Source organism: Cydia amplana, chromosome 6 (assembly GCF_948474715.1).
Source record: "Cydia amplana chromosome 6, ilCydAmpl1.1, whole genome shotgun sequence".
Taxonomy (NCBI): domain Eukaryota; kingdom Metazoa; phylum Arthropoda; class Insecta; order Lepidoptera; family Tortricidae; genus Cydia; species Cydia amplana.
The window spans coordinates 10740761-10754596 of record NC_086074.1 but is presented as its reverse complement, the minus strand read 5'-3'; the positions used below and the strand labels follow the sequence as shown (position 1 = coordinate 10754596).

The 13836-nt window shown below is 38.2% G+C and overlaps 2 protein-coding genes across 6 annotated transcripts; one reads left to right on the top strand and one right to left on the bottom strand.

Annotated features, from left to right (window-relative positions):
• The first annotated feature begins 1465 nt into the window (after positions 1 to 1465).
• On the top strand, positions 1466 to 2773 carry LOC134648809 (UV excision repair protein RAD23 homolog A). Its single transcript, XM_063503372.1, has one exon. The coding sequence runs from the start codon at positions 1614 to 1616 to the stop codon at positions 2592 to 2594; it is 981 nt and encodes a 326-aa protein (XP_063359442.1). The 5' UTR covers positions 1466 to 1613; the 3' UTR covers positions 2595 to 2773.
• A 4392-nt stretch (positions 2774 to 7165) lies between these two features.
• On the bottom strand, positions 7166 to 13266 carry LOC134648807 (cyclic AMP response element-binding protein B). Of its 5 annotated transcripts, none has more exons than XM_063503369.1 (7): positions 13025 to 13266; positions 12557 to 12706; positions 12273 to 12422; positions 11938 to 12100; positions 11239 to 11307; positions 8746 to 8871; positions 7166 to 8103 (listed from the first exon to the last, which is right to left on the bottom strand). In XM_063503369.1, the coding sequence occupies exons 2-7, from the start codon at positions 12689 to 12691 to the stop codon at positions 7916 to 7918; spliced, it is 831 nt and encodes a 276-aa protein (XP_063359439.1). In that variant the 5' UTR covers positions 12692 to 12706; positions 13025 to 13266; the 3' UTR covers positions 7166 to 7915. The 5 variants fall into 5 exon arrangements, with proteins under 5 accessions (XP_063359439.1, XP_063359437.1, XP_063359438.1 ...); XM_063503367.1 differs by having other exon boundaries at positions 7166 to 8118; positions 13025 to 13265; XM_063503368.1 differs by having other exon boundaries at positions 7166 to 8106; positions 13025 to 13262.
• Positions 13267 to 13836: the final 570 nt, after the last annotated feature.

Sequence of the window (13836 nt, the reverse complement as noted above, 5' to 3'; positions counted from 1 at the left end):
AAATTTTTAGTATTTTTCTATTAAAAAAAACGAAACGTTTAGTATTTGAGCAAGAATATAGGTGCGTTATATTTAATAAACAGTAACTTGGCCGACTTTTCTGGATCTAGACGATTTTGTTATAGGTAATGAGTGTAATGACGAAATTACCTAGCACTTACGCCGCCGCTCAGTAGTTCCTGTACCGACTTGTTCGACATCCGCATCCGCATAAGCTCCGCATCGATTTTATGCGGATGCGGATGTTGAAAATAATGCGGAAGTTCCGCGGTTGCGGATGCGGATGTTCGCAACATCCCTGGTCCAAATCAGGGGACGAAGTAACTGTTATATAAATTCAAAATCCCCTTACGCTATATTTGGTCACACCAATTTGTCAGTAAATAAAAAACAAGTAAAAATTAACTCATCGTTTTCTTTTGGTTGTAGTGTAAGACAAAGATAGTATGATTCTCTCTGTCTATGTATGAAATGAGATACTCTTCAAACTGCGGGATCGGTTTCTATGAAACATAGTTAAGAACCACCGCAAGAGATCTAGCTTCCACGTAAAAAAACCGCATCGAAATCGGCCCATCCGTTGCGAGAGCTATGAAATCACAGATAAACATTGGCGTCAAACACCCCTTTTTGCATCCTTTTTGAATGGGGGGTCGGGGGTTAAAAAACAGTAGAGTGTGCGGAAAGAGAAGAGTCGTGGAATGTATTGGGCTCCATACATTCCACGACTCTTCTCTTTCCGCACAGACTCTAGTTTGAAGTCGTAGACTAAGATCTCACATATATGGTCGACCTTCACCGATATGTCTGACGGATGAAACTTACATATTATGAAAGAAAGTATGTTCCTGAACATAAATAAATAGGGTTGCCTAAAGAAATATGGCCAAGGCTATTTATAATTAATTTTTGAAAAAAAAAAACAATTTCAAATTTCACCGATCTGTGTGACAAACGAAATTACAAGTTCCAATGGAAAGTATACAACTTGTACAACATCGTTGAAATTTGAAGAAAATATTTTTTTTTTCAAAAATTAATTAAACATAGCCTTCACCATATTTCTTTAGGCAACCCTATTTATTTATGTTCAGGAACATATTTCCTTTCATAATATGTAAGTTTCATCCGTCAGACATATCGGTGAAGGTCGACCATATATGCGAGATCTCCTACTATATTAGCGAGCGTGTAGTACACGCTTAACATAACGGAATAACATTTAGTCTTATGTTGGCAGTATTGTTTATATCTTAGTACACAGTGGGCCAGCGTGGGCCATTCTGGGGGACGCATTTATGCGTTAGAGGGAGCAAGTGATATTGCTATCTCATTCTACCGCATGGCTGCGTCCCTTGGACTGGCCGGCGTTGGCCCATTGTGTACAGGGGCCTTTATACGTTTTGCAGTTTCCATGCTACCAACATAGGTAAAATAAACAACGTATATCTCCATAGACAATTTGATTTTTTCATCTGACTAGCAATTATTTGACTGAATGAAACGAAGACTAGTAGAGGTTATGTTTACTGGATAATTTTGTCGAGTCAGGTACATCGTTAATAGTGTAAAACTAATAATTCAGATACTAAGCGCAACGCGAAAATAACATAATGTTGGTGACACTAAAGACTTTGCAACAACAAACGTTTCAAGTCGAGATCGATCCAGAAGAAACCGTCAAAGCACTCAAACTAAAAATTGAAGTTGAAAAAGGTAAAGACTATGCTGCTGATCACCAGAGACTTATCTACGCTGGAAAGATTCTGTTGGACCATAACAAGCTTGTTAGCTATAATATAGACGAAAAGAAATTTATTGTTATTATGGTAACAAAACCTAAGGCGTCTGAAGTTCAAGCGTCATCTACTTCCGCTCCTGAGGCCGGTGAAAGTGCGTCTACAGAAAGTGGTGACAGTAAAGACAAAGCTGTCGCTGAAGAACCGCCTAAACCTGCGACTGCCGCGGAGCCCGAACATGCAGCCGAAGTGCCTGCCGCAGTCGCAGCCAACGAGCCTGACTTCGAGTCCACCGTGCAGAGCATCATGGACATGGGATATAACCGGCAACAAGTAGAGCAAGCGCTGCGCGCTTCCTTTAATAATCGTGAACGAGCAGTGGAATACTTAATAACAGGTATCCCTGAAGAATTACTTCAGGAGCAAGATGTGGATGAGGGGTCTGATGAAGACCCATTAGCGTTTCTTCGCGACCAACCCCAGTTTCAACAAATGCGAGCTGTTATTCAACAGAATCCCAACTTATTGAATGCTGTGTTACAACAGATTGGTCAGACTAATCCTGCACTGCTGCAAGCTATTAGTCAGCATCAACAGGCCTTTGTTAGAATGTTAAATGAGCCTGTCAATCCTAGTTCTGGTGCAGCTGCTGCTGTTGTTGAAGACAGTGCTGCAGATGCCCCCCAGGCCCAGCCCCCCAACGTCATCCAAGTGTCACCGCAAGACAAAGAGGCAATTGAAAGATTAAAAGCACTAGGATTTCCAGAAGATATGGTCATTCAAGCATATTTTGCCTGTGAAAAGAATGAAAATCTAGCAGCTAACTTCTTGCTGTCCCAGAATTTTGATGACTAACATTATTGCTCTCATACATTGTTTTCAAAGGAGAGATGACAAATAATATTATACAAAAGTGTATTACAAATGTTGTCGATCTATGTCAATAGCCTAACTAATAGTTCATTGCTTGTATATTTCAAGTGTATTTTTACACTGAGTTTCACAACAATGTCTAATAAATTTCTTATTGTTCACTCATTTAGTTGATTATTTTTTACCTTTTTTAATTAATACAATTTGACAGGCAATGATATGGTACACACCAGGGATGTTGCGGATGCAGATTTTTTGACATCCGCGGATGCGGATTTTTAAAGGCTCACATCCGCGGATGCGGATGCGGATGCGGATGTCAAGATTAGGTACTTAGAAAACGTCAAATATTACATTTTTAGTATTTTTTTAGGGTTCTGTACCCAAAGGGTAAAAACGGGACCCTATTACTAAGACTCCGCTGTCCGTCCGTCCGTCCGTCCGTCCGTCCGTCCGTCCGTCCGTCTGTCACCAGGCTGTATCTCACGAACCGTGATAGCTAGACAGTTGAAATTTTCACAGATGATGTATGTCTGTTGCCGCTATAACAACAAATACTAAAAACAGAATAAAATAAAGATTTAAGTGGGGCTCCCATACAACAAACGTGATTTTTGACCAAAGTTAAGCAACGTCGGGCGGGGTCAATACTTGGATGGGTGACCGTTTTTTTGCTTGTTTTTTTTTCTTTTTTTTTTTCTCTATTTTTTGTTGATGGTGCGGAACCCTCCGTGCGCGAGTCCGACTCGCACCTGGCCGGTTTTTATTAAAAAAACCAAACGTTTAGTATTTGAGCAAGAATATAGGTGTGTTATATTTAATAAACAGTAACTTCGCCGACTTTTCTGGATCTAGACGATTTCGTTATAGGTAATGACGAAATTACCTAGCACTTACGCCGCCGCTAAGACGTTCCTGTACCGACTTGTTCAACATCCGCATCCGCATAAGCTCCGCATCGATTTTATGCGGATGCGGATGCGGATGTTGAAAATAATGCGGATGTTCCGCGGTTGCGGATGCGGATGTTCGCAACATCCCTGGTACACACACGGCAACTAAAAAGAAGCCTTTTTAGTCCCCCCTTGTTTCTGTACCTACATAGACTAGGTACATATATAAAACAATAGTTTCCATACATTTAAATTTACCATATACCTATAAGTTGGACTATGAAATTTACCTACACAAACTACTTTTGGCTTTGATGATGGTCAATGACTTGGATTGTTTAAAATTAGTATGACAATTGAAAGACAACTATTTATATTTAGGAATCCAGAAAATGTGTAAACATAATGCCATTGAAAATGACCAGTCATTGGCATCTATTTTTGTCAGATAGTCACCCATACTACCACCTTAAAATAAGGTGCATAGCAGGGATCGGAACCGGTTGTTTGCAAAAACTTCGGAATAACCATATTTTTCGAATTGTTCTATACTCGAAATGTAGGACTCAGTTGTGTTGTTAGGTAACGACTTTGTATTATATTTCCCAATTAGAAATGAAATAATTAACAAAGAAGGAAAAAATACCGTTTTCGTTCCTATACAAAAAATACCGGTATCCGATCCCTGGTGCATAGTGCTAAGCATGGGTGCAGACGATAGGGAATATAATACAACTATGTAATTATAATTTTGGCAAGTTGAGCAAAAACAGCCACATAGTATTATAATACAGGTATAGCCAAGTATTAAAATATCGACACGTTAAAGTGCCGAAAATATGTATACACTATCTTTGTATGGGCAATAAGGTCGTGTACCCATTTTTATAGCACTGTGTCCATAACCTTGACTGTACCCTAGTCAACAAGGGCTAAGACCTCCGGCATAATTATTTTATCCCAAATTAGAATCATGTTTAATTAATAATTGTAATTAGTAGTACCTACTAATTCGCACTGAGAACCAGGGGGCTACCGGGAAAACCGAAATTCGCATATTGCGGGGATCTTTCTCTTTTACTCCAGAGTTTAAGAGTGACAGAGACAAATGCCCGCAATTTGAACTTCGATCTTCGCGGTTATAGCCCAGTACACGGTATTTGTTAAGAGACACCATCAACACTGATTGCTTGGACTATATTTTGTTTGATATCGATGTAAGCAGGGAAAAATAGACTGTCTATCCAAACGATAAGGGTTGTAGGTATATTTGATTTATTGTTTGCCTTCATAGTGATAGATATCAGTCCATTACGCTTGCATCTGTTTAGCGCAAAAATTTGTAACTTGGGCGATACAACCTGCTTTATTAGCAATAGGTAGTTAGCTGAGCCAAGCACCAGTACTATAAGCTAACTAATTCTACATGCCTGCTTCGGGTGGAGCCATTTTTTTGAGCCCATACCTAGGGTATTAGGTGCGTTAGTTTTCGTCCACTTGACGAAATTTGAATATAAACCTACGTTGCTGCACAAATTTGGACTTTTTGCAATCCTTAATATCGAAACAATAATATGACTTATCAGTTCAGCTAGCGTAATGTAAAAAAATGTTATTTTTCTACTCGTCGACTGTAGTGGTTGAATTAAGATTTCGATAAGTACTTTTCATGTATAGGCTCCCCAATTCAACTATAATATTAATTTCAATACGCTGTAGTCAACTATAAAAAAAATTGACCAATCACGTGCCGCCGCGCTCCCATAGAAAAGACATAAACGGGCAACTATTTCATATGCTCATGAAAATAGTTGCAAGACTTGCAAGTACAAAAGACAACGCGCGTAAGCATGCTACATACTACATTTTGGTCTACTGAGATACTTACCAAATTTCATTAATTATTTAGGTTATGCAGTAAAAAAATATTATTTTAAATAACTTGTAGAAAAAGTATTGTATCCGATAGTGATATAACCCCTAAAATTGGGTACGGGGGCACAAAAAGAAACCTCACAACGTATGTCTAATTGTCTACTATACAAAACTAGTATAATATTATGCAAAAGTAGTTTTGTGTTAGTATCGAACATACAGTCGGCAGCAGAAGTTGTTCAATAGTACCTTGACACACTCTTATTCTCTTAACAATAAGGTCGCTTCAACATCATTTTGAACACCTCGCATGCTTAGCAACTTCTGCTGCTGACTGTACCTATTTGAACAGTAGATGCACCAATCCGTTATGTTATGGGTTTCAAATTAAAATGAAGAAAAAACATCGTAATACATCAAACAATTAATATTATTGATATTTATAAATAGCATTAAGTTAACATAAAAAGCTATGTTGGTATAAACTTTATTCATTCTAATTTTAAAGGCACTTTCCACAATGTCTAATAAACTTATGATCACTTGCCATGATCGATTATGTAACATTTAAGTAACAGATTTAAAATCTTAATAAGAATCTATTTAAAATAAAAAAAATAGGACTACATCGTAATATATATCTACCTTTTCCATAAAAGAAGCGTGATCGTGTAGGTATTTACCTCAATCATGGCGGGGAACAAAAGATTTATTTCATTTTTACTTGTTAAAACAATCATTAAATATAAAAATACATGATACATGTAAGATAAAGTAGGTAGAAGTAAAATATACATCTCAACAGAATATGATATGGCTCCAGCAAACAAATGTAATTGACATTTTCCATCGAGTAAAACTTGTTGCATATACTTATCATAACAGTATCATGCACAAGAGCAGGCTGGTCAACTGACTGGCTCGTTTCATTGCCGCATACTTATAGCTTTATTAAAATTTCATTGCAATGCCAGTAAAAATATGTTTTATTATTTCAAAAATAAATATAGACGTCTGCTGAGACAAAACTATAACATTAAGTCAATAGTTTAGGTAAATCCGTATTCCTTCTAATACGGCTACATCTAATTGCTATTTACGTGAAAGGGTGAATAAACTCACTGATAAGTAGATATTTTTCGTAATGATACAAATTAACTTCAACAAAAATGTGATCCATGTTAAATGTTTCTCCGTATTCACTTATAACATAAACCTAATTACAAGGATTTAAACTTTTATACAATCTTTACAAATCTTACATTATCTATACACAATGTACATATTTTTATTTTCCATTTCATTATATTTTTATTCATTTAGTAGTAGAAACAGTAGCAGTAGTATGTAACTGTACATTGCAATATGGCTATTGCACAAAAAACTAAACATAAGCTTTGGCTTGACCATTACAAACACGTCGCTTGGCGGAAAAGAGGATCTCTCTTGTCAGTACAATCTAATAAATACATCAAATTATACTTCTTTCTGAACAATGTCGTTGATGACAGCCTCGTCATCACTTGACGAGATTTATTTTATTCGTTAATTACTTGAGACAAAAACAATAGCCGTTACTATGTACTTATTCCCATACGAGAGTATGGACGTAGCTCGCTATTTTATTTATGTCACTTAAAGCTTACCCTTTTCTGGTAAGCTATTATTTGATTATAATCTATTGAATGTTTGTAAATAAGATCATTTAATATTAACAACAATAGGCAAGTGTGTAAACCATATTCAATAAAAACTAGATGGTAAGGCTATGCTTTTTATACAAACACAAACATACTTCTCAAATCAGTAAATAGTTAAATACCAACAGGATTAGTGACCTAACATAAAATAACACCATTATTCCAAGAGGACGTTAATAAAAACTCCCACCTTCTGTAATTTCCAGTAAGATTATGTTTGTATACTTACCTACTGTCCGCAATGAATATGTGAATATTAAGTCAGTAAATATTTGATAATAATATGGTCTTTAAATTAACACGCGACTTAGAAAATGGCACACAAGTCGACTTTGACCAAGAAACTTCAAATAATTTAAGAAAATTAAAACAGATTTCATCATTCTTGGAATGATATAAATGTAAGGTATAGTTTAAAGTAAAACGGTGTTACCACACCATCCGCGAGTAATAATGACATAGTTTATAAAATTATAATAACATTTACTGTTAAAACATATGACTTCCTTTAAAAAAAATCAACAGTAAATTATAAAAAACAGTCGCTAACAAAACCAACATTTATCATTATCTAACAATACTTCGAATTAAGCCAATAGATCTTACACGTAATTCACAATGAACAGTTCGACATGTTTTTATTTATATTACAATTAATCCTATTCCTCGTCACGAAGTCTGGACAAAGGTCGGACGGGCGGGGCGCGCCGAGCGCGGCGGCGGCGGCGGCGTCGACACAAGTGTAGCAACTCTCCAAATGCAGCGCAGCACCGACTCGTGTGCCTCCTCGAGGCGCTCACAGCAGGCAGCGGCACACCGGTTAGCCAGCTGGGCCTCATTCTGTTTTTTGCTGACAGTACAGTTCTTTTAGTGACTTTAACTCTTCTATTAGAGCCTTGTTTTGGTTTTCGAGCACGGCGACCCGGTTCTCCAGGCACTTGATGTACTCCTTCTTCTTGCGCCGACACTCCCTGGCGGCCTCGCGGTTCTTCAGTAACCGGAGTTCCCGCTTGCGACTCTGGTCTTCTAGAATAGGACCTATAATGATAGTACGATTTGTTCGTGTTTAGGATAAGGGAGTTACCACACTTATCGACGCAGAATCGGATTAGCCCTATCAGAATATAGGAAGATCAAAACTATGGTCGCTCATTTCGTTTCGGCTCGCACAAGGCGGCTGAACATCAGGCGTAGGCAATGGATTGAATTCGTCCTGAATTTCCACTATGCAGTTAGGCACCTACGCCGCAGACCATGGCGAAACTTGGTCGGTGAAACCCAAACGGCAGAAATTATAGAGTAAATCAGGGACCTGACCCTTAACTTAGGCCTTAACATTGCATTAAATCACACTTGATTTTGGTACATTGCCGGCGTAATGTGTCAAAGCGTTAACCATTATACAAGGAATTTGGTGAACTTATAATATGTGTTTGGGATTCCAATTCATCAAACGGGCGTTTCGATAAGGACTTAAAAAAAAATTCAATATCTTTTAAAGTTTAGTTTTGATGGGCAAAGAAGGTAGGTAAGCTAGACATTATTCAAAACCTTTTATAAGGGATAACGGGCCGGTCCCTGCTTGCAACACTAACATGTCTCGAAGAGATTTCGCGTCGATAAGTGTGGTGAGATGAGACGGCGGTGTCAGTTGTGGCTACTAACCCGGCACGTAGAACTGTCCGTCCTGGTTGGTGGTGGCGTACTGCACGATGGCGCCGCCGCCCGCGCCGCCCGACACCGACAGCGTGTGCAGCCCGCCGTCCGTCTGCAGTGCACCCGCCGGGATCACTGCAACAATACACGGCTCGACTCATTCCATGTCTTAACATAATTAATGACATTGCTTGATTGGTTTACTGGTGATCTCAGTAGGTATTCCTCACAACTGCGCGCTATCAGAGAAGATGTTCAGCTTAAATTGGTATGTCTGAGCGTTCTAATCGACTAAAACTTGGTAAGCCTTGGAATATCATCTCTAGCGCGGAAGGTTTGTCGGTGAACATGTTTAGGACCCTTTCCTTTCCTTAGCGGCGACATAAGTATTGCTACATGTTAGGAAGAAATATTACATACTGCACCGATTCCGCAAGTTAGGTGTTAGTGTCATCTTTAACTACGGGTATTTGTTGAGGTTAGTAATATACTGGCTCGCCAGGCGTCTACCGCCGGCCCCAATATTACGGTTCAATGCCAATAATCTATGACAGCCTCAGCAGCCAAGTGTTGACAGGGCCGCTCCTACACAACAAAAGTGTTTGAATATGAATGTCGATGGGCGACAGGCCTGGCCTACAAGGCCAGACATCTAGACCTCGTCCGTAAACTTTACCTCGAGATCTGCCACAACCGTGCGTTACCAGAGATCATAAAAATGTCTCGCCCGAAGCGATTCGCTCGATGCTTAATAACCGTCACATATATCACATCCCTCACACAAGCATTACTAACAAAACTACATAATAATATCTTCATTAGTTACAACCAAATAGGACATGAAAACAAAAGCGCGGACTTAAGAAAAGTCCAATCATGTTATTTTCTTTCTTTTTAATCTCGATTCAATGGTAATGGTACAAACACGCGTGTCAAATTCCAATCATGAAATCGTATATCGCTACTAGTTAAATAAACAGCGTATTGGAATACTAAGGGCCATTTTATAAAAGCCTGTAACCTGAAATACAAGCGGAACACTCATTAAAACTCCATTTGTTAGAGACTTCCGTTTGTAAGGAAAAGAAATCATAAGTTATGGGTATTTTTTGAACATATAATGTAGCTACTTCTACTTACACACATACGATCTTTATGGCAAGTGCAAGTATATAAAGATTGTGCTCTTTATTGGGTTGAATACATTTGTGCCTATACCTACAATCTACATATCTAATCCAATTTGGTGATAGGTTCCTATCCGTCAATTTATTCCATCTCACCAAAAAACAGTCGTAACTGCAATATATCTACATGGTTGTCAGCTGCTAAACCTCTCAAAATATCTTGTCTCAAAGTAGCATAATTTTGAGCATGTATGTAGTGCAAATATTTTCGCAGCCAACTATACCTATTAATTACTGTATTACTTTACAATCGTTAAATAACTTGAATACCTACTAACTAAATTCTTGCATTATTTTCAGTTGGATTGGAGGATTTTGTATGACGTCACCGGCACAACTTGTGCCGGATTACGTCACCGCGTGGAATAACAATCAGCGGCCGCGGTTGATGACGTCATCGTACTACTATTGTAACAAATGTACTTGGCCAAAGCTTATTTAAAATTAGAGAAAATCTAGTATAATAGACTGTAATAATATCGCCTCCCCCTTCAATTCCCTCCACTTATTAAAAGTATGTAAGCAGTGGTGACTTTTCAACAAAACTATGGGATAAAATTAGGAACTTTTCTTTTTTTCAAAATTTTACAGACAAATGTGTAAAAATATATGTTACAGAATAAAGATTAAGTACTTTATTTATTTGATTTGTTGTTTTTTTTTTTAATTTAGCAAATGCTTAATGCCTAATCAAGTAAGAACAATGAAATCATTGTAACTTGATCAAGCAATGAAATGTATTTCTTCTGTTTTGGTTCCGTTAGCCAATTGATAGTGTTCTGTACAAAACTTTGTTCACGGACATAACACTACAATTTAATAAGTTAATACCTTTAGAAAGTTCCATATATTTGTAAAGGTAGTAGTGTACCCATAGTATTATGCTTACAAAAGTAAGCCTTTTAAGAATTGATGAATCAACAAATGATCAACATACAACTCAAATATCATTAACGGATGACTCAATTTCAAAAACTATGTTCAAATTAAAAGTAATCCAAACTTTAATAAGGACTAGTACAACCATATCTGTAAATTTAGTATTCTACTTAATGTTATGTTTAGAAAAATATGCACACAAATTGGAGTAGCCCAAAGCCCTTGTTACTACTAGACTATGCAATAAAAACGGACAATTAGAATTATATGAGCAATGTTGTAAATTAATAGTTAATAACCAATGTGTGGTGAAGGAACATAGAGTGATGACGCCAGGTGGTGACAACCACACAGGGACAAGATGATTTCATGATTGAACCTGGTTAGTGACACAAGTCGCACACAAACTGAGTCAGCAGCAGAACATTTAACTGACCTGGCGCAAATGATAAAGGGGATGACAGCACTTCATTCTCGCATCCTGGTCTAGACCCCATGCGATTGTCTGTAATGTTAGCAGGCTTTATATGCTTGAGAATGCAGTTTGTTTTCAATTTTCTTTATCCATTGTTTACTTGGACAATAATATAGAGATTTTTTTTCTTGGAGTAGTATGATATTTTAATTCAGTTTCTTTTCTTCACAATCACCTGTATACTGGATTTTAAAAATAAGTTTCACCATAACCCAATGTTTTATAAAACTGCTACGAAAAATGTACCTTAACTGACTTAAAAAGCACAATCTTTATACTTGGGTCGCTTAACTTCAAACTCAGGTGAATCCATCTGTCCGATTATGCGATTTTGGTATAGTCAGCAGCAAAAGTTGCTAACCGGGTGAGGTGTTCAAAATTACCTTGACACACTCTTATTCTCTTAACAATAAAGTCGCGTCAAGATCATTTTGAACACCGCGCCCGCTTAGCAACTTCTGCTGCTGACTGTATTAAGAAAAGGTAAAATACCTGGTAAAGGTAATTGGCTGAGGGTCAAATGGATTTACCCGAGTTTGAAGTTAATCGACACATTTGTTCTACAAAACACATAATAAAAAAAGGAAAATGTCCATATAATTATGCAAACATACCACAGCATCTAGAAGGAAATTGAATCAGCATATTTGTGTGACTCACCAGCTATCTCTGCTCCACCCAGATCATTCAATATTTTCCGGTATGATGGCCGCCGAGTCAGCATTTCCCGATACTTTCTTTTTGGACTGTCATCATCACTACAGCTGTCATCACTGCAGGATTGCCCCTGAGAGTTCAATAATGTATTTGGCTCAGGTTTAATCTGTAAACAAATGTATACAATAACACTAATTCAAACCAAACCCAAAATAGAAAACAAAAAAATAGAAATAAAAGAAATAAAAACAAAGAATAACAAAGTATTAGGTCACTTGGAAATACTTTAGAACCATAACATTCTAGAATGGAACAAAGGTTAAAAACAAAAATATTACCTGCAATGTTTGCAGAGTTCCCTGTGTTGTGTGGATGACTGAGCTTGGTTTGCTGACAAGAATAACATTTCCTTTTGGTAACTGGACAGATTGAATATTAGAAGCTGTCTGGATCACGGATTGTTGATTTGCTTGTATCACCGATTGCACCTGTAAATTTAACAATCACAATTAGTAATAACTCTTAGTAATATTACTTTCTATAATAAAAAAGTATTGCGTAAAACAAACATAGATGGGTATATTTATGTTTATGATAAACAGAATGAGTGATATCAACAAACCTGTGCGGGCGCCTGCATGGTGGTGACGGCAACGACGTGCGGCGCGGGCCCCGCCGCCGCGCCCGCTCCGCTCGCCAGCGGATCTGCTCCACCAGCGCCGCCAGAAGTTCCGTTCTCCTCCACCATTCCCTCCATGCCAACAAAGGCCACCTAAAATATTCAAGGTCAACTTTCTGTGTATCCCTTGCTTGGTCTTGTGTACACACAATATTCTTATAATCAATCGTTGCAGTCTGGTTCTTATAAGACTGTCTATAGCGATATCCTAAAACGGACTCGTCGCGTCATAGTTGCGAAATTTTCCCTATTGCGTCTATTAGCATGAAGGAACGCGACGTATTTAACATGTTTCGGGGATTCATACAGAAGGTTGCATGTGATCTTTTATTGTGGATTATATCCATATTTGCTAACCAAAATTTTAGACCGTGACAGGTAGCAAGTTCTGTCTTCATTATAAGCACTCACCAGTTACGTATTCCTCGTCACCGTCTATGCTGCGTCCGGAGTGGGCGAACGGGATGGTACGTAGTAGCCACGTCAACTGCGAGAAGACTCGTCACTGGCGGAGACCTATGATCTTGTATGCGTCATAACAATATGGCCGAAAATTGTAGGACATGCGCGCTTTCCACCTACGGTAAATACTGACAGCGGGAAGTCATCAAAATATCAAACTTCACTTCGTTCGTATCATAAACCACAGATACGTATAATGATAAAAAAAAATAAAAAAAACTGTATTAAAAACAATAAGAAAACATTGCTGCCAAATGCAACAGTGAAATTTGTAATGGGAACGGACGACTTGATCGACTGTTTAGGGGCCGAAGTTGGCCAAAGCATGGCCAAAGTCAAACTCAACTCTGAGGGCCTACCGCGAACCACGTTCGACGTGTTTCCTCCCTGTCACACTTACGTACGAATTTACAAGTGCGACAGAGAGACAGCACGTCGAACGTGGTTCGCGGTAGGCCCTCTGTTGTGTTGATAAATCGCAGTAGTCTGTGCACGAGTCTGTGGAGCCCTTAACCAAACTGTCAACATTTCAATCAATTCAATCCATAGAAGGTAGGGTCCTATAGAAGTGGTATACGCGTGCCCCGTGAGGGACAAAACATAGGCAATGCGACACTATGATTGGTCGAATTTATTTGTTGCCCGCCATTATCCATACTAATTTATGGTGGGGAATAAAAAAAATGTGAGACTGTGACAAGGACAAACAATAATAGCGCTTTCGCTGCTACTCCTACTGAAAGATACATAAGACTATCCCG